Source organism: Rissa tridactyla, chromosome 15, assembly GCF_028500815.1.
Source record: "Rissa tridactyla isolate bRisTri1 chromosome 15, bRisTri1.patW.cur.20221130, whole genome shotgun sequence".
In the NCBI taxonomy this organism is placed as follows: Eukaryota; Metazoa; Chordata; class Aves; order Charadriiformes; family Laridae; genus Rissa; species Rissa tridactyla.
The window spans coordinates 1,066,540-1,091,049 of NC_071480.1; the positions used below are offsets into that span (position 1 = coordinate 1,066,540).

General features: G+C 43.7%; 2 protein-coding genes across 2 annotated transcripts in view; both read right to left on the minus strand.

Annotated features, from left to right (window-relative positions):
• The window catches only part of LOC128918081 (uncharacterized), a 54,787-nt gene that overhangs the window by 10,440 nt on the left and 19,837 nt on the right, over positions 1-24,510 (minus strand). The window contains 13 exon segments of the mRNA XM_054221957.1: positions 81-251; positions 1,038-1,187; positions 1,305-1,423; positions 2,102-2,240; positions 2,323-2,426; positions 2,533-2,631; positions 2,725-2,788; positions 2,919-3,031; positions 3,115-3,215; positions 3,313-3,340; positions 4,980-5,136; positions 5,230-5,373; positions 5,460-5,673. Of these exon segments, the coding sequence (XP_054077932.1) occupies positions 81-251; positions 1,038-1,187; positions 1,305-1,423; positions 2,102-2,240; positions 2,323-2,426; positions 2,533-2,631; positions 2,725-2,788; positions 2,919-3,031; positions 3,115-3,215; positions 3,313-3,340; positions 4,980-5,136; positions 5,230-5,373; positions 5,460-5,673 (1,603 nt within the window).
• Positions 3,080-5,710, minus strand: LOC128918072 (myosin heavy chain, skeletal muscle, adult-like). The gene is made up of 5 exons (XM_054221950.1): positions 5,460-5,710; positions 5,230-5,373; positions 4,980-5,136; positions 3,313-3,340; positions 3,080-3,215 (listed from the first exon to the last, which is right to left on the minus strand). Exons 1-5 carry the CDS (start codon positions 5,664-5,666, stop codon positions 3,095-3,097), a joined length of 657 nt encoding a protein of 218 aa, XP_054077925.1. The 5' UTR covers positions 5,667-5,710; the 3' UTR covers positions 3,080-3,094.

Genomic DNA, 24,510 nt, shown 5'->3' on the forward strand with positions numbered 1-24,510 from the left:
AATCGACATAAACAAATTCTTTATGTATCCCTCAATAACTAGACAATTTCAACATTAATGCAGTTAGACAGGAAGGATACCTTCTCAATGAGCTCAATGCAGGCAGCCAAGTCCATCCCAAAGTCAATGAATGTCCATTCAATCCCTTCCTTCTTGTACTCCTCCTGCTCCAGCACGAACATGTGGTGGTTGAAGAACTGTTGCAGTTTCTCATTGGTGAAGTTGATGCACAGCTGCTCAAAGCTGTTGAACTGCCCAAAGCAAGGAGAGGTGCGCAGGTTCTCAAGGTGTGGCAAATACCGCAGCGTTTTGCTGGCATTCTCCTAATGTTATTTGAAGTTCCCCAGCTGAAACACCACTCCTAACCGTACCGTAACAGCCTGTGTTTCCCTAAGCAGGACTTCTCCTGTAAAATGTACTGTCCTCAAAGGATTTTATTCTTACCACTTTTGAAATCAGACTAAAGGTAACATGTCTTTTTTACTGTGCTACTCAAAAGCAAATCCTTCGGTAACCTTAGCTGTAGCATCGTATAGGTGTCTCAGCTCGCTGACCACCCAGAGAGAGGAAGCCTCCTCAGTGTCCCACCCAAGAACTTCTCTGCACTCAGATCAGCAATCTGGGGGTTTCTTCTGGGGACACAGAAGTCCTAGCATCGCCACTGTATTCACAACACAGGAAACACGTTGTGAACTTTTCCATAGCACTGCCCTTTCCCTGGCTCTTTCAAGAGCATCAACACCTTTGGCCTACATCTGTGTGAGCCTTAGTCCTAGACCTGTCTCCTAGAGCTCAAGGGCCTCTGAGACCATTTGTCAGAAAGCAGAGCTTTGTTCTACCTGTTGACAACGTTAGAATCAAAGTGTTTGTTAGCAAAGCCATTTGCGGGTGCTGCTGTGACGGAGAGAGGGGTTTCTAGAAAACTGCAGACGAGGAGGATAAGCTTCTGAATCTTCTTAAAAAGAAGTGTGTTTCTGAGTCTGCATGACCCCTCCCTGGCCCTCCCTTGACTACGGTGCCAAATCCTTCTTCCTTACGTCAAAGATCTCAAAGCCAGCAATGTCCAGGACACCAATGAAGTACTGTCTGGGTTGCTTGGTATCCAGCTGTTGGTTGATGCGAACAACCATCCACAGGAACATCCTCTCATAGACAGCCTTTGCCAGAGCGCCAACAGCATTGTTCACCTAAAGCAGAGAAGAAATGTGCAAAACTGATGGAACACAGAAATTTTAAGGAATTTTAACTGTCTTAAGTGAAATTCTGAGGTTTAACCATGTATTCCTAGTAGACAATTATTTTACCTGCTCCACAGTTTGACCTTTGGTCACGTATTCATTCCCAACCTTGACTCGGGGATAACACAGGGCTTTGAGCAATTCAGCTGAGTTCAGGCCCATCAGGTAGGCAGCCTTGTCAGCAACTGAAAAACAAGAGAGAAAAAGAGAAAAATTATCACTGGACGAGGACTGGAAGTTGATCAATGGATGGTGTCTCAGAAATGACACTGATTTTCAAAATTCTTGACTGCAAATCTTTTAATCTAGTATCACAGCAAGCATATTGAATACAGGAAAGCTGTGAAAGCCAGTATTGGTATTTTTTGAAAGTAGTTATCAGTTAGAAATCTTTCCTTGAACATTTTAACTAAATTTGTAAACTGAAAAATTGCTTCTAATAACTTTTACTTTTAAAATGCATGAAGATTACAACTTGGCATCTGAATGAATACCTAAGAAAGCTCTTGTATTTCAATTGGCCATGGTCTGCATTGCCAATAGGAGAAGTGTGTACATGGCAGAGCTGATTCTAGAGCCTATGCATGAAACTAGGGAAGCTACCTCTTCCAAAAAAAAAAAGCTTGTCAAAACCCTCTGTATGCTAAATGGAAAAATGCATGAAACTAGCCCATCAAAAAGGTAACTGAGGGAGTATCATTCATTAAGATAGGCCCGGATGAGAGAATCAGGTTCACAGCTTCATGGATACTAAAAGAAACATTACATAATTTTTACTTGATTAAGCTGTAGCTTATGTCCTGTCTAAAAAAAATATCTTCTGAAAACTTATTTCTATGTTAAAAGGTCAGTTGCTAAAGGACCTTCTGTGCCATCAGGCTCTGCCTGCTCCTCTCGTTGTTTCTGCTTGAACTTCAGGTTCCCATAGTGCATGACAGCCCCCGTCAGCTTGTAGATGGCTGCTTTCTCATCAGGAGTGAAGCCCAGGATGTCAATGGCACTCTGCAGTCAAAACAATGAAGTCAAAACATTGCCTAAGGTCCTTAACAATATCATTAAAAAATATTTTCTTTATAATACTTACGTCCGTAGCCATGAGCTCCTCCTGGTCATCAATGCTGGGAACAGTGACCTCACCTTGACTACAAAAGTGGAAATCATAAGGGTTGGTGGTAATGAGGAGCATGTCTGAAAGCAGGAAGAGGCAAGGCATAGGCTTAGTTGTGCCAATCAGCTAACAGAGGGAACTGTTGCTCAGCGATCATCCTCAAAAAGACATAATGATAGTTCCTACCGATTAACTCTGGCTTCTTGTTGGATGTGACCTGATAAAATATGTGGTAGCTTCTTTCTGCTTTCAGCTGGAAAGTGACTCTGGACTTCTCCAGCAGATCTGGCAAGAACAGTAGGACAGAGTTAGGCAGAGGAACACACATGGAGTTGTGAATTTGGGAAGGAATGGGATCAGGCCAGGAGAGTCTCTTACAAGTTTCAATGTCAGCAGAAGCCAGTTTGCCCGTGGCTCCAAAGTGGATTCTGATGAATTTGCCCTGTTAAGGAGAAGAAGCAGCATTTCAGCCTGGATACGTTCTTTTGGCATCTCCTTTATGGGGAGTACTGCTCGGGCCATAACCTATCTTGAAATGAAAGGGAGACATTTTGTCTAAAGCAACAACTTACAAAACGTGAGGAGTTGTCGTTCCTCACGGTCTTGGCGTTTCCAAAAGCCTCCAGCAGTGGGTTAGCGCTGATGATTTGATCCTCAAGCGTTCCCTGCAGGACGATAATGTTTGCTGATTATCCTTTCCAAAAATCTTGTCAAGAACAGAGGAAAGCATCAATTCAAGCCAGCTCTATTAATTTACCTGCATTTTGCCTGACTGCTCCTCCTTCTTCTTCTCCCCACTCGCTGCAATTGTTGCAAAGTACTGGATGACACGCTTTGTGTTCACAGTCTTCCCTGCACCGGATTCTCCACTGTCAAACCAAAGAGAGAAGCAGAGAGCGTGTGGTCAGGCAGGAGGTCCCCTGGCACCGGACAGCCCTGCAGGGACCCAAGCAGGGATGTACATACGTGATCAGGATCGACTGGTTCTCGCGATCTGTGAAAGAGGCAGAAAGAGTTTTTTTCAGAGAAATCAAAATCTATGAGAGAAACTAACCATGAACTGAAAGTTCATTAAGAGTGCAGGAACACAAATTTCCTGGTGTTCCTGGCAAGATCGCAATGTTAATTCCCAATTAAAATGCCTGCAAGTGTATCATTTAATCCCTTTCAGGATTTTTTGAAGTTCCCCCAATTATTTCGATATGGTTGTCAGATAAGATATACTAGCTTCTTTTTAAGATAATTATCTTTAAATCAAGATTTATATTTCTGTATATAAGAAAGAACCAAAATCAATTCTTGTTTTGTAATGTCAGTATAATTAAAGTTACTAGAATATGTAACATGAAGTGAATTCACACTTTCTGGGGACTCAAGAGCCTTATGAGATCATACCATAGGCCCTCCTGAGCTCAAGGATTTTTTGAGCCAGGCATATGTATGTAGTGGTTTGGGTAGGCAGTAGTTTTCTGTGCTGATAATGAAATCTCCTACAGTTTGCATGAATTCCTCTCCTTACTTTGCTCATTGAAATAGATCTTTAGGGCATAGAATTTTCTTTGATAAAGAATATCCAGGACTTAAGTATGTTGGGTGTGATTTGTGATTCCCTTTGCTTTTTAAAAAACATTTCAACTGATAGTTGTTTTGGTGCTTCCTAACTATTCAGATGTTATACAGAAAGAAAGAATGAATTCTGATTCTTCTTTCTATGCAACCCTTGATTTCTATACAACTCTTGATTTTACAAAGTTCTGTCATATATGCCCTGTTTTCTGCATTATCATAGTGTCCTTACTTAGTTAATTGCTCTTCATATTGAATTTATTTCATGTCTACAAATATTGTTTTGTCCCTTGGTGAACTTTTCCAGGTACGTTATTGCCTTTTCTAATGTGAGAGAACTAGGACTGTCTGCAATATTCATGTCAGTGTTCCATTTTTTAACAGAATATATAATCATAGAACTATTGCTCTTTTTGCTCTTTTTGTTCTCTTGATTTTTTTCCCAAGTAATTCCTGAAGTTCATTTTGTTTTCTTCTGCCCTAATGAGCACTCAGCCAAAATTTCTGTAACATTATTCATTGTAATTCTGAGATCTTATTCTTGAGAGGTAATAGCCATTTTGTAGCTAACTATTCTGCTAGCCTTTCATTTTCCATTGTATCTCCTGCCTTTTAGGCTCTGTCTCCTTCATCTGACAATCCTTTCTCAATTGGGGTACTAAGGAAGTTAAAAAGGTCTGACAGTGCACTTATTTGGATTTGGAACTTCAATTCGCTTCAAGTGATTCTTTCTTGCTTTCTGATATGAATATTATGTTAGTAATGTTTGATTCTATGTCTTTTGTTAAGCTAGAGCACCAACACTTCTGCAGCATTGTTAATTCTGCTTTCCATCAGACTTTATACTTCAGAGTTACAAAATTTAATTTCTAGACTTCCCGCTACAACATTCCGAGTGAGCTTTCCATACCATTCATCTTATTTAAAGATGGGCATTCTAGTTTGGTCAGCTGACATATATGATGCAAGCATGACTCCATATGTTCAAATATTATATGCAGAGAAAAGGAAGATTTTTCCTAAGGTGCATAATCCAATATCATTTGAAGTGATATGGAGCAACTCACCATTTAACATGAACTGATAGGCGTTGTCAGAGATGGAGAAGATGTGTGGAGGGGCCTCCTGGCGCTTCTTGCCTCGGTAGGCCAACACCACCTCCGGGTTGTACACCGGCAGCCACTTGTAGGGGTTGACAGTGACGCAGAAGAGACCCGAGTAGGTCTGCAAGGAAGGGAGACGGCACGTTGGCCTCCACTTAGCCTGGCAGAGCGGTTCCTCCCAGCTACCCAAAGGCAGAGTGCTGCTGGTACTTACGTAGATCATCCAGGCTGCATAACGCTCTTTGAGGTTGTACAGCACAGCGGGTTCGTGGAGGTGGGTCATCATGGCCATGTCCTCAATTTTGTCGTACTTGGGAGGGTTCATGGCAAAGATTTGATCTTCCTTCACAGTGAGGGTCTGCCAAGGAAGAGAGACTGATCTATGTCAGCTAAGAGCCTGGAGTGGGAACTAAATTATGTTCTCAAGCCTTGCATTTTCCTCACCTCTCCTGCTTCGGACTGGACAGTGACCTTCCCTGATTCCCTGCTCTGGATTGTCCCTTTCACAAACGATTCCTTAGGATGCGCCACAAAGACGGATGTCTTGGCATCGAAAGGCCTGTTCTGGGCCTCGATTCTCTCCTTTTCCGATTTTCGGAGGTAGGGAGCTGCCTCCCCAAAGACAGCCATCTCAGAGTCTGCAGAGGCCATGGCTGCACTTTATTGAAGGCACGTCAGAAGAAGACTGAGGGGGAAAGAAGACACTTTCCATCAATTAGACAATAGTTTTCTGTGCTGCTGATGAAATCTTCTACGGTTTCTATCTTTCCAATATTTAAAGTAGTATGTCATTTTCAATAGCACCTTTTGAAAGCTAGTTTTGATTTGAACACCTAAGTACTTACATTCCACTTGAGAATGAGACAGCATTGTAAATAATTTTAGTCTTCTAACTATGAACAGAATTTTTAATACTGATTATAATTTTGCAGTATTATCATACTGGTGGGTGTTTTGCCATTTTACTATTGGCATACTAAAGAACTAAACCTAAAGAAAATCCCTCTCTTCTGTTGCCCTTAATTGTCAGTGATAAGTCTCCAAATAGTCCTTTCATTGCCCACAGTCTGTGGACAGTGAATTTACTTACTTTCACACTGTATATGTTTTATCAAACTCAGCCCAATCTTTTCTGCAAGGTAATTGGACTCACAACTAATAAGGATACTGCCTTTCATGATATCAGAGGCTCTAAGTCAGTTGCGAGTGTATTGACAAGCTGGTAACTTTCTTCTTTTTTGTTCCATAGTATTCCAGAAACAAATTTGAAGTTGGAAGTTAGAAGATGCCACGGAAAGCAGATAGAAAATTTCAGCTATTAGAAGCAAGCCCTCCCTTCTGGTTATCAGAAGCAATGAGAATGCAGTGAGACATTCAATATAAAGAGAAATTGCTCAATCTCAGCAGTTCTACAGAACCCATACACTTACCTTGAAACTTTCAGTGAGAGCAGGGCAATATAGTCCCAAGGAGATTTTATAGAGTCTGGTATGTAGATGCTCTGGATTCTTCCTCTTTCTTCGGTCAAAGCATTTTTGGCCAACCTTCTTTGGCAAAGCATTGTTTGGCAGACTTATCTAAAGGCATAATTGTCATTTGATTTGACTAGATATAATTAGAAATTTTTTATATCTTACCAACTATGTGGCTATATCTACTATAAATAATTTGACAAGAGAATTAAGGAGGGAATCTCGATCAGTTAAGGCACTTAGAAAACTTGGATGCAGGACAGTGAACTGAGGTGTCTCCAGGTGTTGACAGGCACTCACCAGTGCTCTTAGGATGGAGGGCGTGGGTGTAGTGTCTGCTCTGCCCACACACAAGCCAGTGTTAGAAACTAAAACATTTTTTGGAAGTACTCTTTGACTCAGACAATGGTAACTTTTACTATGTGAGACAGCCCATAAAATGGAAGAGGAGGAATTGTTCCTCACTTGCTCATCTCCATAACTCCTTCCCCACTGCCTGAACAATACAATAGGTCAGCAAACAGAGTTTCTAGATCAGCTGGTCAATAGGGCTGTGAAGTACCAAAGACAGTGTAAGAGAACTAGAAACTAAGATGTCTACAGGACTAAAAGGAAGGACCATGCAAGTAACATGGTATACTTGGTTAACAGAGTAGCCCATAGAGAATGAACAGACATGTTTTAAAATACAGGCTGTCAGATAAGGAGTGGTGAGACTGCATGGTTCACTCTCCTGGAGATGTGCATAAGTAGATCCAAAACCTTCACTAGCCTCTTGGAGGCATCAACTCTGCTACTGACAGTACTAGAACGAATTAATGTTGCTACTTTTACATCCTGCCTTACCTTGCAGAAGACCTTCAGAAAGGCTTGTCCTAAAATAAGGTAATATATCAGAGTTCCCAAATAGACAATTAGGAATTTGCAGATGTACAGCTTGGTTACAATTTTTCCTGAAAAGAAGTAGTGTTTCTTCTTCACGAGCAAGCTTAGTCTTGTTCTCTATGAAGTATAGCTATGAGGACTTCACTGTGCATTTTTCACTTAAATAAAATGAAGAGATCAAGACTGTTGATGTTTTGACTAGATAGGAGATAATCAGTAAAAGATGTATAGTTGAAAATGGATATCTGTGTACCAGAGGAGGAAAACTCAATTGACATGAGTTTGGGATTTTTTAATATCTGAGTTCTTGCTTTAAAAATATCTAAGAAGTATTAATGGGGAAGAAAGGAGGAATGTAGAAAGATCCTTCTCAGACCCTTTACAAGCAAGGAAGGTGTTCTGCAGGAAGGACCTGAGCAGTGTTGGAGCAATGACCAGTACGTAAAAGCATATTTCCAGGGACTGTAGTTGGTTGTTAGCAAAAGATTCATGGATCACAGATGCTATTTTGCATTGTGTAGGAACTTCACATTGTGTACATCTAGATTGACTGGCAACTAGGCGCTGGAAAAAAAAAAATCCATTTGATTTGTGGTTTAAACTTAGAACGAGCACTAGAAGTTGAACATGCATTGGGTGAGATGGCTGTAGCTCCAGCGTAAGACTAAGGAACTAACCAGACATAGAGTGGTGTAAGGACTTTTGATATCTGCTTGAATGATTTGATATGAACACATATCAGCAAATTCTTCAAACCTTTCATCTGTATCTTGACAGAAATTTTCAAGAATTCACTTAGATATTGTGTTTCTGACAAACACTCCAAAAAGTAGATATTTCCTGTCAGTTCTCCTCACTCTGGGATTACAGATTGTGAACTCCACCCTCACAGGCAAACAAGGCCTGTAATCATCTGATTAGGAGACCAAGGAACCTTGCTTAAATGGGAGCACTGGGAGATTTCCACAAGACCTGGGCTGTCTTAGATGTGTCCATGCAGTAAATGGACTATTCTCACCAGCACATCTAGAAAGCTATTAAAATGAACCTCTATTAAAAGGACCCTTCATAGGACCTACGTAGGCAGAAGTCTCTGGAACCAATTGCTAGTAGTGTGCAGTGTACATATAGGTGAAGATTACTGCTCAAAATGGAACAAGCTCAACTTTCAACTGAGCTTTTTTTACTGTTTGTTCTCAAGCTTTGCTTTATAACTGACAGTTTAAAATATCATGGCAAGAAATTGGTATTAAATCACATTTAGAGGGATTCCTAAAATTTAGCAAAATTTGTCATATGTTTTTTCGTAGGGGTTTGTCTTTTTCCTTAAAATTCTAATTACAAAGGTTCTTCAAAAGTGTACCCACCTTTGAGCTCTCCTTACAGACTACACCTAATGCACTTGTCTATTTTTTTGTCAGTTGGGTTGTACAGTTAAGGTGATTGCTAGTTTATCAGGCCCATCAAGGATATAGGTTTTCCAGAGGGTTGAACAGCAAACTACTCAGTGCTTGGCATTAAACAATTCAGTGCCAATAAAATGAATGACAGTGTAAATTGAGTAAGGCCTGCTGGAGCAAACTTTAATTATAACTTTTTGCTAAGTGTGAAGAAAAATAAGATGTATTTAACATTTCATTTGAAAACTGTAGTATCATACAGTTTTCTTTTTCCAGTTTTCATCAAACAAAAATTCCCTGCTTTTCCACAGATGCTATTAAAATGCATATATTTTAAGCAAGAAAAAATGATTGATAGCAATGGCAGCTGTGACAGAGAGTGTGATGTTGATCACAAGATAGACATGAATTCCCAGTACAGGTTTGGAAAGGAAAGACGTTTGTCACTTGAATTAGATTTAAAGATGTTGCAAAAGGAAAAGAGATCAGAAGACAAATCACGTGAAAGAGACTAAGAGGGCAAAAGTTCATTCCTTCTTTGCCAGTGAGAATAGCTGTGTTTGATTACCATTTGTAATCACATCCTCTAAAGATTTTTTCTAGAGACTAATAATGATATTAATTAAAGCTTGCAGGTAGCGTATCCTTGAAAACCCATGTTCCATAGCACAGGAAACTCCTGCAATGAAAATCGTAGTGTTTAATCATCTAGCCACTCATATGAGTGTTTATGAAAAACTTCTGGGCTACATAGAATTTCCTTTGCTGTCTTTCTGAAATACTTACGGTATATCATGAAGAGCAGCTTTTTGTATGCTAGCTCTTGGTAAGGGATCTGCTGAAAAGAGCAACAATGCCTTAATGCAAAAAGAAAAATTACATAGATCCTGCCCACTACATTCTCCCCGTCCTGTTACTGTCTCTGCAGGGCTGGACTCTACAGCAGCTGAAAGCAAAGCACAGCACAATCAAAAAGAGAAGAGGCAGAGTGACAGCAGTCCCTGGATACGGAATGTCCTGCTTAGCAATGCAGCATGGTCAAGATGCTGCAGTACTGACATTTCCCATGGAGAAGAGGAGACTCAGGCATGCTGAAAATAGAACCATCTTGAGAAAGAGTTCGGGCAGGCGCCTCAGTTTCTGCCAGCCCTTAAGATATGACTTCTCCTCCATCAGGCTCTGTGTTAGCAGACAGAGAGAGAGAGAATACTCAGCAACACATCCCAGTCAAAGTGAAAATATGTACATAGACAAAGATTTCCAGTGTATGACCAGGGAGAATCTCACAACAAGTTTTACTTTTAGATTTGCATTGTGAGCTAGAGACTCGAATTCTGGTGACATTTGACAGCCTGGAAGTGTGATACCTTCTTCATTACTTTCATCCATGAGTTTCAATGTTATCATTAGTGGAAGAAACCTCATGGCATTTGTTCAGGTGTCAGAACCTCCTGCCAAAAATAAAAAAGAGGAAATAAAAAATGAAAAAGAGTGATCGCAGGCCTCAGATCTTTATGTATTACTCATCCAGCCTGTTTTACAACTTGAAAGAAGTGATTGAGAGGATTTCTTACATTCAGCTTGGAAGGTCTTTGCATCTTCTCTAGGTTAAACCTTACTATAAACAGGTTGTCCTGTGGCAGACAGTGAATTCCAGTACAGTAGAGAATAAATTGTGAGGTCCCATTTCTTCTTTCATTATGGTGCAGCTGTGAAATTCTGTGCAATTTATAACTTTCATATGCTCATCAAATACGTTTGGCAACCTCGTTATCTTCCACTTTTTCAATAGGTTTCCCAGTACAGTCCCAATAATTTCAGACATGTCTTGGGGAGATTTGTTTATCCACTAGGGCATCGGCTCAGTGGAAAGTAGATTATGAAGTCCTAGTTTACGGATTCATTCCAGTCATAAAGGAACCTCTCAAACTTAGTGCCTTGTACAGAGAAATTGTGCCTCCTGAGTTCTGTCATGCAACTTTCCCTGAAGATTGGCTGCTATGGCATTTATTTCTTACTGACTGTATCTTTGGAGAGAATTCATTCAAGTCGATAAGCATTTGTAGATTCCAACATAACACTGATTGTGCTTATATGATGGTCGTGTCCTCTGTTCTATGCCTTGCAAGATTTTACTTCTTACACAGTGGCATGGTGCGGGAAAGATACAGGTAGAAAGAGATTCAGGGGCATATCAAGATGCACTGCAGAGTGAAATTGAGTATAGATAAGTACATTACTATTGCCAGTAGATGAAGATTAAAAGCATGACTCTAAGTGATCTACTTATGTCCCTCTCAGCATGGAACTCGCAGGATAAAGGAAACAACCCCTGCTAGCGAGCCCTGGGAAGCTGGAGAAAGCTCAGAGCTACTGAGCTTCTGCTCCAGCAGAAAACCTCCTCCTGTGGGCTGCTGGCCTGGGGAGCAGGCTCAGGTGCCTACTCAGATAGCAATGTCTCCTGTACCTGGGACAGATCTCTTCAGCTGCTCCTCCTCAGGTGATCGGGGTCCTGATGCCCCCAACCAGGAACTAGGAGGTGCTCAGGGCCCAGGAGGGACCAGAAATGTCTGCATGGATGTGCTGCTCTCTGACAGACCATGGACCTGCATGAACCAGGCACAGGTGCAGCTGGGAGAGCAGGGGTGCAGTGCATGTGTGCCTGTCCCACCTTGTGCGTGAACAGGGAAAGGGCTGGCATGCACTGCAATGGACATCCCTCCAAGGACAGGTAGTGATTGGGTGAGTGAGGGCGAGAAGAATGAGAGACACTGAGGGAAACTAAGATGGGGTAGTGCAGGATAGGGGATGTAAAAAGAGGAAGAAAAAATGAGTGAGTAACCTCTGTGGAGGGACAGGCAGTGGAGAGAGAAGATGTAGTAATGTGGGTGCATTGTGTATGAGAAGGTGATGTAGCAAAAGTTTTGCTGGAATGGAAAGGGCTTGAGTTAATTGCAGCTGTCACACATACAGGAACCCAAGAGGTAAACTCATTACAGCATCATTCATTTCAGAGTGGAGTGGGGTGTTCTTCAATTGCTGATTAACACTCTTCTCTTTAACATTTCTTTTTTAGCATCAAAGAGCAAAAATCCTAAGAGGAGTTTTGTCCTTTGGAGATGAAAGTTGAGAACTGTGATGAAATCCTATCCCCTTTCATGTGGATTTGCAAGACTGCTGCAGTCCCACACTTCTTGCACACACACTGCTTCGGAGTGCAGTGTGTTCTGTATTAATGACATAATGACTGCAGCGCAGTCCGTGCAGTGAGAACCTGGTGAGAACTTGTCCTGGCACCTAACTTCATTGCAACGAAGTTAAAAGCAACTCAGGAAAATGATAAATCCTTGCTGAAACTCAGTCTCTCTTTCTGTGAAATGTCATTTTTCCACTGGCTTTTCCTGTATAACATTTTCTCATTTCAATGTTCCTTTGTGACTCTTCATTGAAAGGCTAGGCCCCAAGAGCTTTCTGCAGATCAAATGCAGCCAACAGTGCTTTCCTACCAGACCATAACTACATTCATTGTCCTATATGTATACAAACAGAATCTTATTCGGACTGTGTTTGGGGAAGGCTGTTGTCCACTTTGTGTGGTTGGAAATGTCAAGCACAAGTTGGTAAGAAACATCTCACTGTACCATTTTCAACAAAAGGAACTACCACTATCAGAATAACATAACTTCCAGAAAATCTTGCTGAAAGTGTAAGTGGTTGCCTTCTGTACTGAGCTACTCAGGCACAGCTCTAGGGCTCCAAGCTGGCTTCAAGTGGGGACATCTATATCAAAGAAGATCTCTCCTGCAGATGTTCATTGCAGATGATAGCTGTCCCTAGGGACAACAGACCCACCTGGCTGGGTTGTAAGGCGTCAGATCCAGCAAAAGGAAGGAATAGAAAAGCTGAGCTAGAGCATAAGGAAGAAAAAAAGGCATTTTGCTTGCCTAGCCTTTTGCTCCCAAGGAGTAACCCCCTTTCCTCCCACTCCAAGCAGTTTGATTTAGGCCTGGTTCCTGCTGACACACAATGGAAATCCTGCATCCCTTCATCTTCCCACAGTGGGCTTGGATGGCAGATCTGGGGAAAGAAACACCAGAACAGCCCTGGCTTCCGAACAGCACAGGGCACCATTCATTTGCAGCTCACAATTCATTCCTTCCCCACTTCTCCTCTGGAGACCTGTGTCTGGACTGCCTGTGGTGTCACTGGACACCCATATCTCATGCTCATACTATTCACATGTGCCCATTGCAGGAAATAGCTAGGTTTCCATAGCAGAAGTACACGGTAAGTATAAGGTCTGTGTATAATACTGTTAAATTCCTTTGCTATGAGTGCTCTAATTATATTAGTGTTCTAATATATGCTTATGGAAAACAGCACTGGAAGGTTTATCACTGAAAAATTGTAACAGATGATCTTTAATGATGCCTTTCATCTTAGGTTGTTGCTTTTCTTCAGAGGCTAACTGCAGTTCTTACCTAGACGTAGCAGCATAAATATATGCCACTAACTTCGTATCTTGTCCCTTTTACTAAAGCAGTATAATCAAATAATAACTTTAAAATTTTGCTGAGATGTCAGAGTACCTCGAACAGAACTGCTGCTAACCTCAGAGGAGAAAGGGCCTGGGGATCTGGAAGAAGAACATGGTTAGGCAAACAGTCAATGATGAGAGGCCTAGGTCTTTCATTAAAAAAAAAAAACAACAAACAAACCAAAAAAAGGCAAAAAAAAACCAGAAAAAAAGTCAGAGTAAGAAAGCATATAATAAAAAATTCTCCCTGCCCTTTGTGTCCTTCTGGAGCAGGTCCTTTTCTCCAGTATTGGGTTCAGCTGTGGAATTTTTAGTTGTCTGGGTTCAGCAAGCTCTGCAAACCTTTCCAGTCTCTTGGACATCCTTCTAGCTGTTACTTTGAGACCTGACTGTGTGCCTGCTCCCTGCAATTCTGAGCAGTCTGTTGCAGGCCCCTGTATTCAGATGTCTTTCTTGCACCTCTGTTCTCCCCTTCACTCTTGAAGTTACCTCTCGTCTTTCCTGTCCTGTTTAACTGCTATGAGCTAAGATCCAGTCTTCCCTACATAAGACTTCACCAGACCCCCAGTGAAGCAGGCAGGATGAGGCTTTCCCAACTCGTCCCCAGTCACAGCCTTTTAACAAAATACCACTCCATTGAGGGTTGAAGAGAACTAATCAAAACCTGTTGTTAAGCTGCAGATAGCATTACATCTGCTTTTCAATGGGCATCCCAATATTTTTCATTGGTTACAAGTTTTTGGCAATACATTACAGTCACATAGAGCCTGTAGCCTCCAGAAATCAAACACAAAAGTGGGCATTACAATAAGACTTTATAAGTAAAAACTTTAGGCTATTCACTCTCTGTGAGATCTTTCAAAGACATCTAACTGAAACATCATCTGTTGTTCTTTCTTCATCATATCCTATGATTATTTTTAGATCCTAAAGTGGCCATCCCGCACTGCAGTCTTGTTAGGCAGGAACTTACCACTTCAGAAGGTTATTTGATTTCCATTGAAGGAAACAAGAGGCCTAGGATTCAGTATAAGACATTAACCACAGAATGCTTTGAACAAATAGCAAGACAAAAGCATACAGTACTGTTCTGTTCTACACAGAGGGATGATCAGCTTCCATTATGACCAGAGATCCTGGAGTTAGATTTTACATGTCCCTGTTGGGGACTCTGGATCACACTTCCTCTAAAGGTGGATAGTCAAGGAGTTCTCCACAGATCAACTAATGTTTCATTCTCTTCTGCGAAATGTATCCATATCCAAACAGAGGATTCAGTCACTGGCTCTTGACAGTGTTGGTGACCTGTTCAGAAAATCAAGTGATTTCCAGATTATGCGTGGATAGACTGAGATGAGGTGTATTAGATGTTTCCTTGAGAAATCCATACTCCATAGCACAAAATACTCTTTCTCCAAACTTTGTATACAATTCCTTTTTGTGTCAAGCACTTTCAGCCTCTCAATGTAAGTAAAGCAAAAACTCTCAATATTTGAACTTTTTAAATCATTCTCTCCATTCTGGTTATAGAAATAGCTTGGTTTCAATAGACTGAACCCAGATAAAAACTAATCCAAATGCTACAGCTGGAATACATACACATTTTTTCTTGTTGCTAAAACAGGTTATTTAACACATGGATTTAGGAAATGCACTTAACACCCACAGAGTTACTAGAATAATTTATCCTGGGAATGGAGTGCTAGGATATAACAAGTCTTTAGTGAAAGAAATCAAATTATTAACATGCAACAAAATAGGTTGTTTCATAATGCTGAATTGCTCAGAAAATGCAAAGATAAGCACACAATTTTTTTTTTTGTTAAAAATGAAAGGTGTTCAATATTTTTTACTGCTTAGTGCTAGTTTTTACACTAATCTTGAAGAAAATTCCTGATGGGATTTGCAGCTTGCAAATGCTGTTCTCAGCTATGCTGTTAATATTTATAAAACATGGCAAGGGGATCGTTGTGCCTGTGGATCCATAATGAAGAGACTGATAAGGAATGTGTAGCCTCATACTGAAGATCCCTGGGTAAAATAAGACCTCTCAGGAATGCTGGCATGAGACAAGAAGAAATGCCGGAACACTAATTCTCTGGTGCAAAGCTTCTCATTCTGACACTTCTGCTAAGATGTGGCTGGTCACTGGATCCTGGAGATGGTAAGGACACTTTTCACATAAAAAGTTCATTTTATTCTACTGAAAGGTGGGCATTGTGTTGAATTAAATGGAATACGATGAGTGCTTTCTCTGTTCCTGCCATAGCGTGTCTAATCTGGGTAATTGTTTGTGGTTTAGCTGGGTAAAACTTGACCTTCGGGGATTTGAGCTGTCATTACAGATGAGCAGTGCTAAAAAGGATGGAATAGGAAAGGAGTTGGGGATTATTTCCAGGGAAAAGACAGTGATGAGCCTAACAAATAAAAGACCAACTAATTTGATAATATGTAAGGTACGTTGGGCCAGTTACTGTTTTAGCTATTGCAAAGACAAAACAGAATTGAGCTAGCCTTTGTGTCTGTTGCTGTTCAGAACGTCCTTGTATCCCAGGCTAACTATGAATGGACTGAGATGGCCTTGCTGTCTTCTGGTCCTGTTCCTTTGTTTGGAGATTAATTTCTGCAATGCTTGGTAAAGTTATTATTTGACCTCACAGCAGGGAAAAAAGAAGTTAGTTCTACCTGGGAAGTTTCAACAATAGATTTTAAATCCAGGGATGTCTTTATTTTGCTCTGATGACACCTAAATATCTGCCCATTCAGTAAAAGTAGCAGTCTTGCAAAGAAAAGTGAAGAGGGAGGGCAAAATCAGCTAGAGATTAAAGACAGTTAGCACACAGCACTTTTAGATTTGAAGAGGAACAGCTCTTGAGTGTGCATGAGATTTCTATGGTTACTCAAATTCCTCCTACCTCCACAGCAAATGTCAGAGAAAGATACATGAGCTGTAGGTCCTGGATGAGGAGGTGACATTCAGGATGCCCTTTCGATCACATGCCAAAGCAGCCAAACAGCTTCAGTTACAGAACAGGTGAGTGGGGTGGACAGGCTCTGACGGCAATAGAACAAGATGAAAAAGGCAAAAGGAGTTGGAGAATGGCATGACAGGAGAAGAAATGAGGACAGTAATATAAACTAAAATTACCAGACATTTGATTAATTGGCTTGTTTCTCTTTTGACAGTACACCTATGAGAGAAGCTGGGAGAGGCTACACTTCAGAGATAGATTTGTTTAGATTTTTCACAACTAGCTTTTTGTTGCTATAAGTGGATGTTATGATTATATACAATTTTTTTACCCACTTTCTTCATAAAACAGGAAAGAATTCTGAACATTCAAACTATTTAAATTACACAAGGCATTCTCACATGCAGTATTGATAATATGTGAGATGTTTTCTATTGGTAATTACCATATTAATTATTCACATTGAAAAAGGGATTGTCAAAACTTGCTTTCAGTTTGGAGAATAACAGGATAACACCTCTCACGGGAGGACAGGATATATTGGTGTTCATGCAAAATTAGCCTATTTTAGTATTAGCCTAACCAGCTAGTGTGCAATTACCTCTTTGTTTGGTCAATGCCATGCCAGGTGGCAGAGATCAGTCTCTTCAGCTCCCTGACAAATCCCTCCAGTTGGTCATATATTCCTGAAGAAGCATGCCTCAAAGACTCTCAGGGCCTTCCCATGAGCACACACTGCTGTCTGACTCACATGTTAGCTAAGCTTGGACTTTACCTCTTTGGGCTCTGATCCCAAAGTTGACGTGTGCTGAACCGTATTTCTCCCACCAGTACCGTACTGGTGTTGGGGCTGTGTTGCTGGTATGGTGGGGCTGGCGAGTTGCCTATTCTGTGTGAGGTGTAAGAGCACTGTCATGAGTCCTGAACAGCAAAGCTCAGGTGCTAGGTTATTTCTTCCTTGCCTGGGGTGTAATGGGAAGCTCATGGTGTGAACTGTTGAATTTTGCTTTATTGACAAGGGGTATCTGACGGGAAATGTTTTCAATCATTTGTGCTGCTATTACTGGAATACTGCTTGTGTGTTCCAGAGGTCCCCTGCCAATCCCCTGCCATCCATTTGGGACAGAAGCTTTATTTGAACGCATTAACTGCATCTATTTTAAGCTTTTCTCTGAGAGGTCTTTCTTTATGTCCATTATGGACCAACATTTTTCAGGACCTTTGCACTACTGCTGATCAGATGACAGACAGCTTAACTCTAAAAATAGTGCATCAGTGCAAAGCAACTCCTAAACTCCACACATAGCAGATAATTACAGGTCAAGACAAACAAAACTTTAGTTTCTCACCATTTTTCTACATGTGTCCTAATAATGTAATATATTGGATCCTCAATAAAGCTGCACGCTAATTCAAGCACAGGATAATATGTAGAGCAAGAATAATCTATCTAAACATGGCTTTAGGAAGAGCACAACTTGACTGAGATGATTAGTTCAGATTGAAAATTACAGCAAGTTGCAAGATCCTAAAAAAAATCCTGCACTATAAAACATCCTGTAAGAGTGATGTAAGTTTAAAATGGTAAAGAATATGATAATTTTCAAGTAAGGCAGATCATATATTTAAAGTATTTCTAATTTACAGTAAATATTTTTATGATTCTATTTTGTTCAACATATTTTCTAAAGTAAAGGTACTGTTTTTCTTATTCATGTAATTACCAATCCAACCCACTAAAATGTGAATTATTTTCTACTACACAAACTTTCTAAGTCTGCAGCAATAATATCCAAACACCAATACAGACAAAAAAATTGCCTAGAAACCTTAAAAAGTATAAAAATGTCCTTTTTTTATGTTAACTTGTGAAATGTTACAATCCCCACCTTTCTTTCTTAGTTCAACGGCCATAAACCGTGCATTTGTCTATCTATCTCATCTAATCTTCCGAAAAAGTACTTTTATTTTCTTGATTAAATTTCCTTCTGAAAATTTGAGACAATTTCTCTGATTTCCCAGAGCTACTTTTACTTCTGATCCCATTTTGCTCTGCCAAAGTGCTTGTATGCCACTCTCCCACAAGCTCTCAGGCGCTTCACAAAGTCTGCGATGTAACAGCCATAGGAGGTAATCACAGCAGGTAGTCATGATAACCATGGTGTGGTTAAAATGGCAGCTCATGTGGCAGCTATATGGGGCAGCTCCCAAGAGTGACCACATTAATACTTTAAAAGCCAACAGATATCCCAGGACAGGATGTCCAAGTGTTCTTTACTGGGCATTGTGGATTTTATCCCAGAGACTCTTGGCCCTGGAGATGCAGGTCTGTGGCAGGCTCATGCTGGAACAGCCTGTTACCATCTCAATAGTTCTAACATGAAGGAAATGTCACATTCTGGCCACAGACTCCTCCTTGGAGAGTGTATCTGCAAAACCAAGGGCATGAAGTGCGGCGCGCTTCATGGCAAGTATCTGTTCTTGGCTTTCCAAAGCCGTCTCCTCCTGCAGACGTGGCTAGCTCATTGCCACATGCCAGGGCAGAAGTAGAGGAAAGACTTCACCCCTGTCAGCAAGAGGAAGGAGAGGACTTTAGGGCACTGCAGCCAGGGGGCACTTCCATGCCTGCAGCCTCAGCTGCACAGACACTCACAGACTGGACTGTCCCCTTTGGGACAGGGGCAGCATCTTTGGCACTGGGTGTCACCCAGCCCCTTCCTCACCTGGGGTCCGCACGTGCTGCCGTGGTGCAAGCAGCATTAATTGCACAGGGAGTCTTTGAGCACATCTTCATTAATGCTTAGTGTCAAACAGGAAAATGCTATGGAAGCAGATCTCCCTAATCCCTGTGGTTTGCAGGACAGGTGTGCTCCAGGGTCACATCTAGCATGCTCCCGCCTCGAACAGGCACTCAGCTCTTGGGACTCCCACCCTTTCCCCCTGAAAGCCATTTAGTCTAAGGGCCAGGTCCTCAGCACTTGCTATTCGGCCCCACTGATCTTCTCCTGTCATGCTGTTCTACCTGCTAAATGAGAGCCAGCCTGTGTTTCAAGTGTGTGTTAGTGACCGACTGTCTCCCACAGCAGCCCTGTCTCCCAGGGAGCTGATCCTGCTGGCAGGTCCCGGAGGGAAAGGGGTTTGCTTTCGCCCCAGTCCCAGGCTTCCTCTGCAAGAGGAAACCTCAGGACATGAGAGGCAGCCGAGGGAGATGAGGGGCAGGATTTCTTCTTCTCACTGTAGCCCTGCTCTGCTTTTGTGTGTGAACAATGAAGGTGGGCTTTGCTTGGGTTCACAGTGCCATTTTCACATCCACTTCATGGGGAAGAATATTGTGATTGCTTGTGTGTTTTGAGCCAGCACAAAGGTAGACCATGGCAATGACTCGTCTACATTTTAGGCCGCAAGGACCTTGCTTTCTTGCCCTTGCTGGCCTAAGAGCTTAGGAGGTCCTCATCTATGGAGGCTGGATCTCACGGTCATCCTAAGATGAGTGAGGGTGATCCAGGGCCCTGGGCCTCTCCTGGTACCTGCACTGTGAAGGTCCATCCAAATCACAGCTGTCAAAAGAGGTGCTGCAGTCGCTCTCCTTAGGCTGCTCTACCAGGTGTGCGGTGGAGTTGGCAGGGCCATTGATTCTTCGTGTTAGCATTTTGGTAGTCACACGCTTCCAAGGACCTGATGGTGTCCTTTCCGGGCAGGGTCCAGTGCAAATGAAGCCCTGCACACTGACCAGTGGCAGCTTCTTTTAGCTCAGGGTCTTTTCTTTCAGCATTGATGACCCTGTCTTTTCCAGACCTTCTTTGGCCCATTCCACCTGTCTTTGTTGTATCCCAGTGGTGAACACATGAGACTGGCTAACCAACCTGGTTGGATTTTGAACCACCTGGTTGGATTTTAACCCATCTGGTGTGATTCAGTGATAACACGTGTGCCAGGAAGTTTCAGCAGCTTTAAAAGCACCCATTTTTAAGTGAGACCTAGTTGCTGGTCAGCAGCAGGCCAGCCACTCGGAGGAGGGTCCACCTTGATAGCTCCATGCTGCCACCCCCTGGCAATGGGTGCCTCGAGCAATGGGCCCGGTCGGCTGCTGCCTGGCTGAGCTCCCTGTGACTGACAGGAGCCTGCTGGAGCCATCTGACCAGTACTCCTTGCTCTCGACCCCTGGTAATAATGCCATCACCTTTCTGCCAAGGATCCCTAAAAGAACTTGTCCCTCATTTTAGTGTCAGATGACAAGACCCGAGCAAGAAGAAAGGTAACAGGGCCTGTGTCCTCTGAACAAGATTCTAAGTGCCAAGGTGAAAGGCATGGTGACCGAGCTAACTGATGTCTCTGGACCTTGGTTTCCTCTGCCTGATTGCCTGCGGTGATTGTTCCAGGCAGTGACACTGACTTTACTGAGCTCTCCAAAGGGCCAGGGGAGTCAGGCTGCAGGCTGAGATGAGTCTTCACAGCCATCAAGTGATAGCCACGGGCCTGGCCAGGGCTTCTCCTGCAGCCCTGATACTCCAGTGGCTCTTGAGCGATTGCTGGTGCAGAGCTCTACTGCCTTCCCTTGGTGAGCACTGTGGAAGCACAGCCTGAGCAAAGGGACATGGCTTTCTGCAATGCTGCTGAACCTCGGAGCAAGCCCTGCCCGTCTTCGTCCTCACCCAGGCAGGGACTCAAGGGGAGGCAGTAGTAAAATTGGGCACTTTCAGAGCTGCAGCCCAGCCTGCCTTTTTCAGTGCTGGTGCCCAAGAGAAGTAACGTTCCCCTGCACCCCAAACTGAGCCCCAGCTGAGCGCTGGAAGTACCTGGGCAGCTGCTGTGCTCCCTGTGGGACAGCACGTCCCAGGAGGCCACAGCGAGCACCCAGACGCTGGGTTGGCACAGCATCATTCCACAGACGTCAAAGGGGCCGCTCCTGATTTATGGTCTTACCAGGGAGAGCACACTCGGGCCTGCTTCTGATCTTTAACATTTCAGCTGAGAAAGGGGCTGTGCCGGAGCAAGTCTCTCTCGGGTAAGAATAGCATCTGCCATCTTAGGACGCAACACAGTTGTCCCGCTCCTACGTGGCAGCACATTGCGCTGAGATATAGAAGGCAACCTACCCGCCCAGGAATGTCTTCGAGCGCTATTAGTGGAAGCGTATCAGCTACACAAACAGGCATGACCCCGCACAGGAGTCTTGCAAGAGCGGGGCTATTTTAAGCTTCTGACAGTGAGGATGAAGGCAGACAAATGAGGGGCTGATCCTCCCGGCATGGGCAACCTCCAAAACTCTCTGCGGCCTTGTCTCCTCCTCTGGGAATGACTTGTGTGAAGGCTGACGGGCGATTTGGTGGGACCTCAGAGCCCAGGAGGCAGGGGCCAGGAGGGAGCTGTGAATGGGGGGGGACGCAAGGCTAGGCCTCAGTCCCACCACACGGCCTACCGTGCTGATGGCAAGTCCTGCCTGAGGCTGTGCACCTGTCCCCAAGCTTAGGGCACACAGCTGCCTGCTTTATTTTTGACTGCATCCGTGAGAGCTAGAGAAATGCGAGAGGTGTGTAACTGCGTGCAAGGGAAACACGCAGGAGGCTAGAGGAAGAAACAGTTGACTTTGCAAAAGGGAGTCTAAAGAAAGCTACAGTAGTTCAAACCAGCGACACTTACACCCATGATGCGAGAGCTGATTCTTCAGTGACTCGCCTGTCCTTTCCCTAAAATGCCCTTTGTGACAGTTCTTTTGCACAAATCCTCACAGAAACTGTCTCCAGGTGTCACACTCACCAGTGTGGCCAGGCACCATCAGCCCGCTCCCTCCTCTTCACGTCTGCCGCCTTCTCTCTTCCCTATGCCTGGCTTTGCTGGCTGCATTCCTTCCTTCTGAGGACACATTCTCATGCTTCCGCGGGGGAGGCAATGTGAAGCAAAGGATGGTGCAGGGTCTGTAAAGCAGGATTTCAGAGAGTCTCAGAAGTTCAAGCTTGTGCAAGCCATTACAGCTGACATGGGTATACATGGATGTTGTGTGTCATCTAGGCTCTAGCCAGCCCCACCTGAAGCTTTGGAGATGCCTGCAGGTGTGGCTAGACATTCTCAAGCCACCCAAGAGGAGCAGTCAGCTCATAGGCGGGTTTAGGCAGTCAAGGCTCACCGCAAGAGACCCTGGCTGCGGTGGCAGACCAGTGCACGCTGTCAGGGAAGGAGAAAGACTGCAGGGCATGAGGAGGGATGAACAAGCTTGGGAGACTGCTAGAGAACCATGGGGAAAAGCTGTGCAGTGTCATGAGAAGGGGGGACTAGTCTGGCATCTCTGCAAGGTGTTGGGTGGCTTTCTTAAGGTCCTTGTGATTGAAAACTGTGGTCTGCTCCTAAAGAGCCATCTCCCATCGCTCTCTTCAGACAGCACTGACAAAGGTTCTGCTCGCCAATGCTTGCTAGTGACACTGGAAGCAGGCTGCACTTCCTCGTGAGAGCTGCTGTGCTGGTGAGGCTGCACTTGGGAGACAGGTAAGGTGAGAGCCCTTTGGATACTACTGTCATAGGCATACAGCCATGGAGCTGTCGGTTGCGACTTCCTAGCGCTGTGTGAATCTATTTGGAAACAACGCCACTGGCCTTGACTTCTACAAGCTTAGATCAAGCCAGCGGTGTCAGTCCTTACCACTTCCCATTGCCCCCGGGAGCTCCACTGGTAAGCTCTGCCTTGAAAACATTGCAAGCCAGTCAAGGTGGAAAGCATTCAGGGGCTATCTGCCTCAGGCTTGGGCACAATCATTTCCTGCACAGCCTGCGTCCCTTCAGCCCACAACAGCAGCCCCACTCCCATCCCTGTGGTCCTGCTAGGCTCAATGCTCCACGGAGGACCCACCTCTGCTTTTGAATACTAGCGCTTGTACAGTAGACAGAGGTGGAAAGCTGTGGACTCCCACAAGCTTTCAACATCAATACATACCCTGGCCTCTGCTCCTGAGTCTGCTGCTTGTTTCCTTCTAGTCCCAGCTGCACCTCACTCCTCAGTTGCTGCTAATGTGTTTCTCATTCACTCCATGCTGGTCTGCACCAAGGGATCCCGCAGCCTGGAGTCAGCTGGGGTGACGCAGCGAACGCTTCAGACAGTCAGTGCTGCAACAGTGGGCGCAATTGTGTAAGTTGATATTGCTGAAAGGTTTTCCAAATTGGCTTAATAGCCCTCAGTTACCGCTAAGCTGTGTTTGAGTCACTGTATACACAGGTTTCTGAGAAAATCCCGCAAGGCTGTGTGGTCTCCCTGAAAATAAGGGGCAGAAGTTACTTGGAAGCCAAGAGCTGTCAGTTCTATGAAAACACCAGCTTAGGCAGGCATCTGTGGGCTTGTCTTTAACATACCTTGGCACTCTCTGTGTGTCTTTCACCCAAACTAGAGGCAAGATGTCATGCGTCGGAATAATCCAGCTGAGAGAGGTGATAGAGCACATGAGACTTCGCAGTTGTACGTGCCCACTGTGCCTTTACTGTTCGGATCAGGGTCTGAATGAAGGAAGAAGTGTTTGACGACTTACCCCTTTCCTTATTCCCCAAAATACATTGCCTGCTTAGCAAAAGCGAGCTAGAGGTATGTGAGGAAGGAATGGAGGGATACACCCACCAGTTTTCTTCTTTTCTCTTGCCTGAGGCAATGCCACATGCAGCCTGTTGTGCGAGAGTGACAAGGCTGATCCTTGAGGTGATGTGTTGAGGAGGGGTGCTGGTGCCACGCAGTGTGTGAGAAATGGGCCCTAAGGGGCAGTCCTTCCAACAAGTGGCCCCAGGGGGCAGGGCTCAGCATTTTGTCCACTGCAGAGAAACAAGGAGCAGGTGGTGACAGCAGCTGGGGGAATCTAGGGTAGGAGAGATGGCATGATTTAGAGGCACTGTGGATATGGATCCTCTTTTGCCTCTCATATGGGAATGTAACTGTGCTGAAAGGACAATGGGAGAAGCATTAAAGGTACGTGAGGGAAAGAGCAGCTGTAGTTGAAGAGAGCACAAGCTGGACTATCAGCCGCTAAGTTTGCGGGTCCTCCGTCCAGAGTTTGCATTAGCTTCTCCCTTCCCCCAGCCGGGGAAAGCAAGAAAATCAATGCAATATCCCAAGCTTGATCAGAAAAAAAAACAAAGAAGGCACTGTTCATATTGCGTATGCAGAGGAATCTACCATCTTTATTCTCTAGACATTGACATGGTTACAAAGACTAATTACAGAAGAAAGTGACTGAGAGGTTCACATTTTGTGCAGCC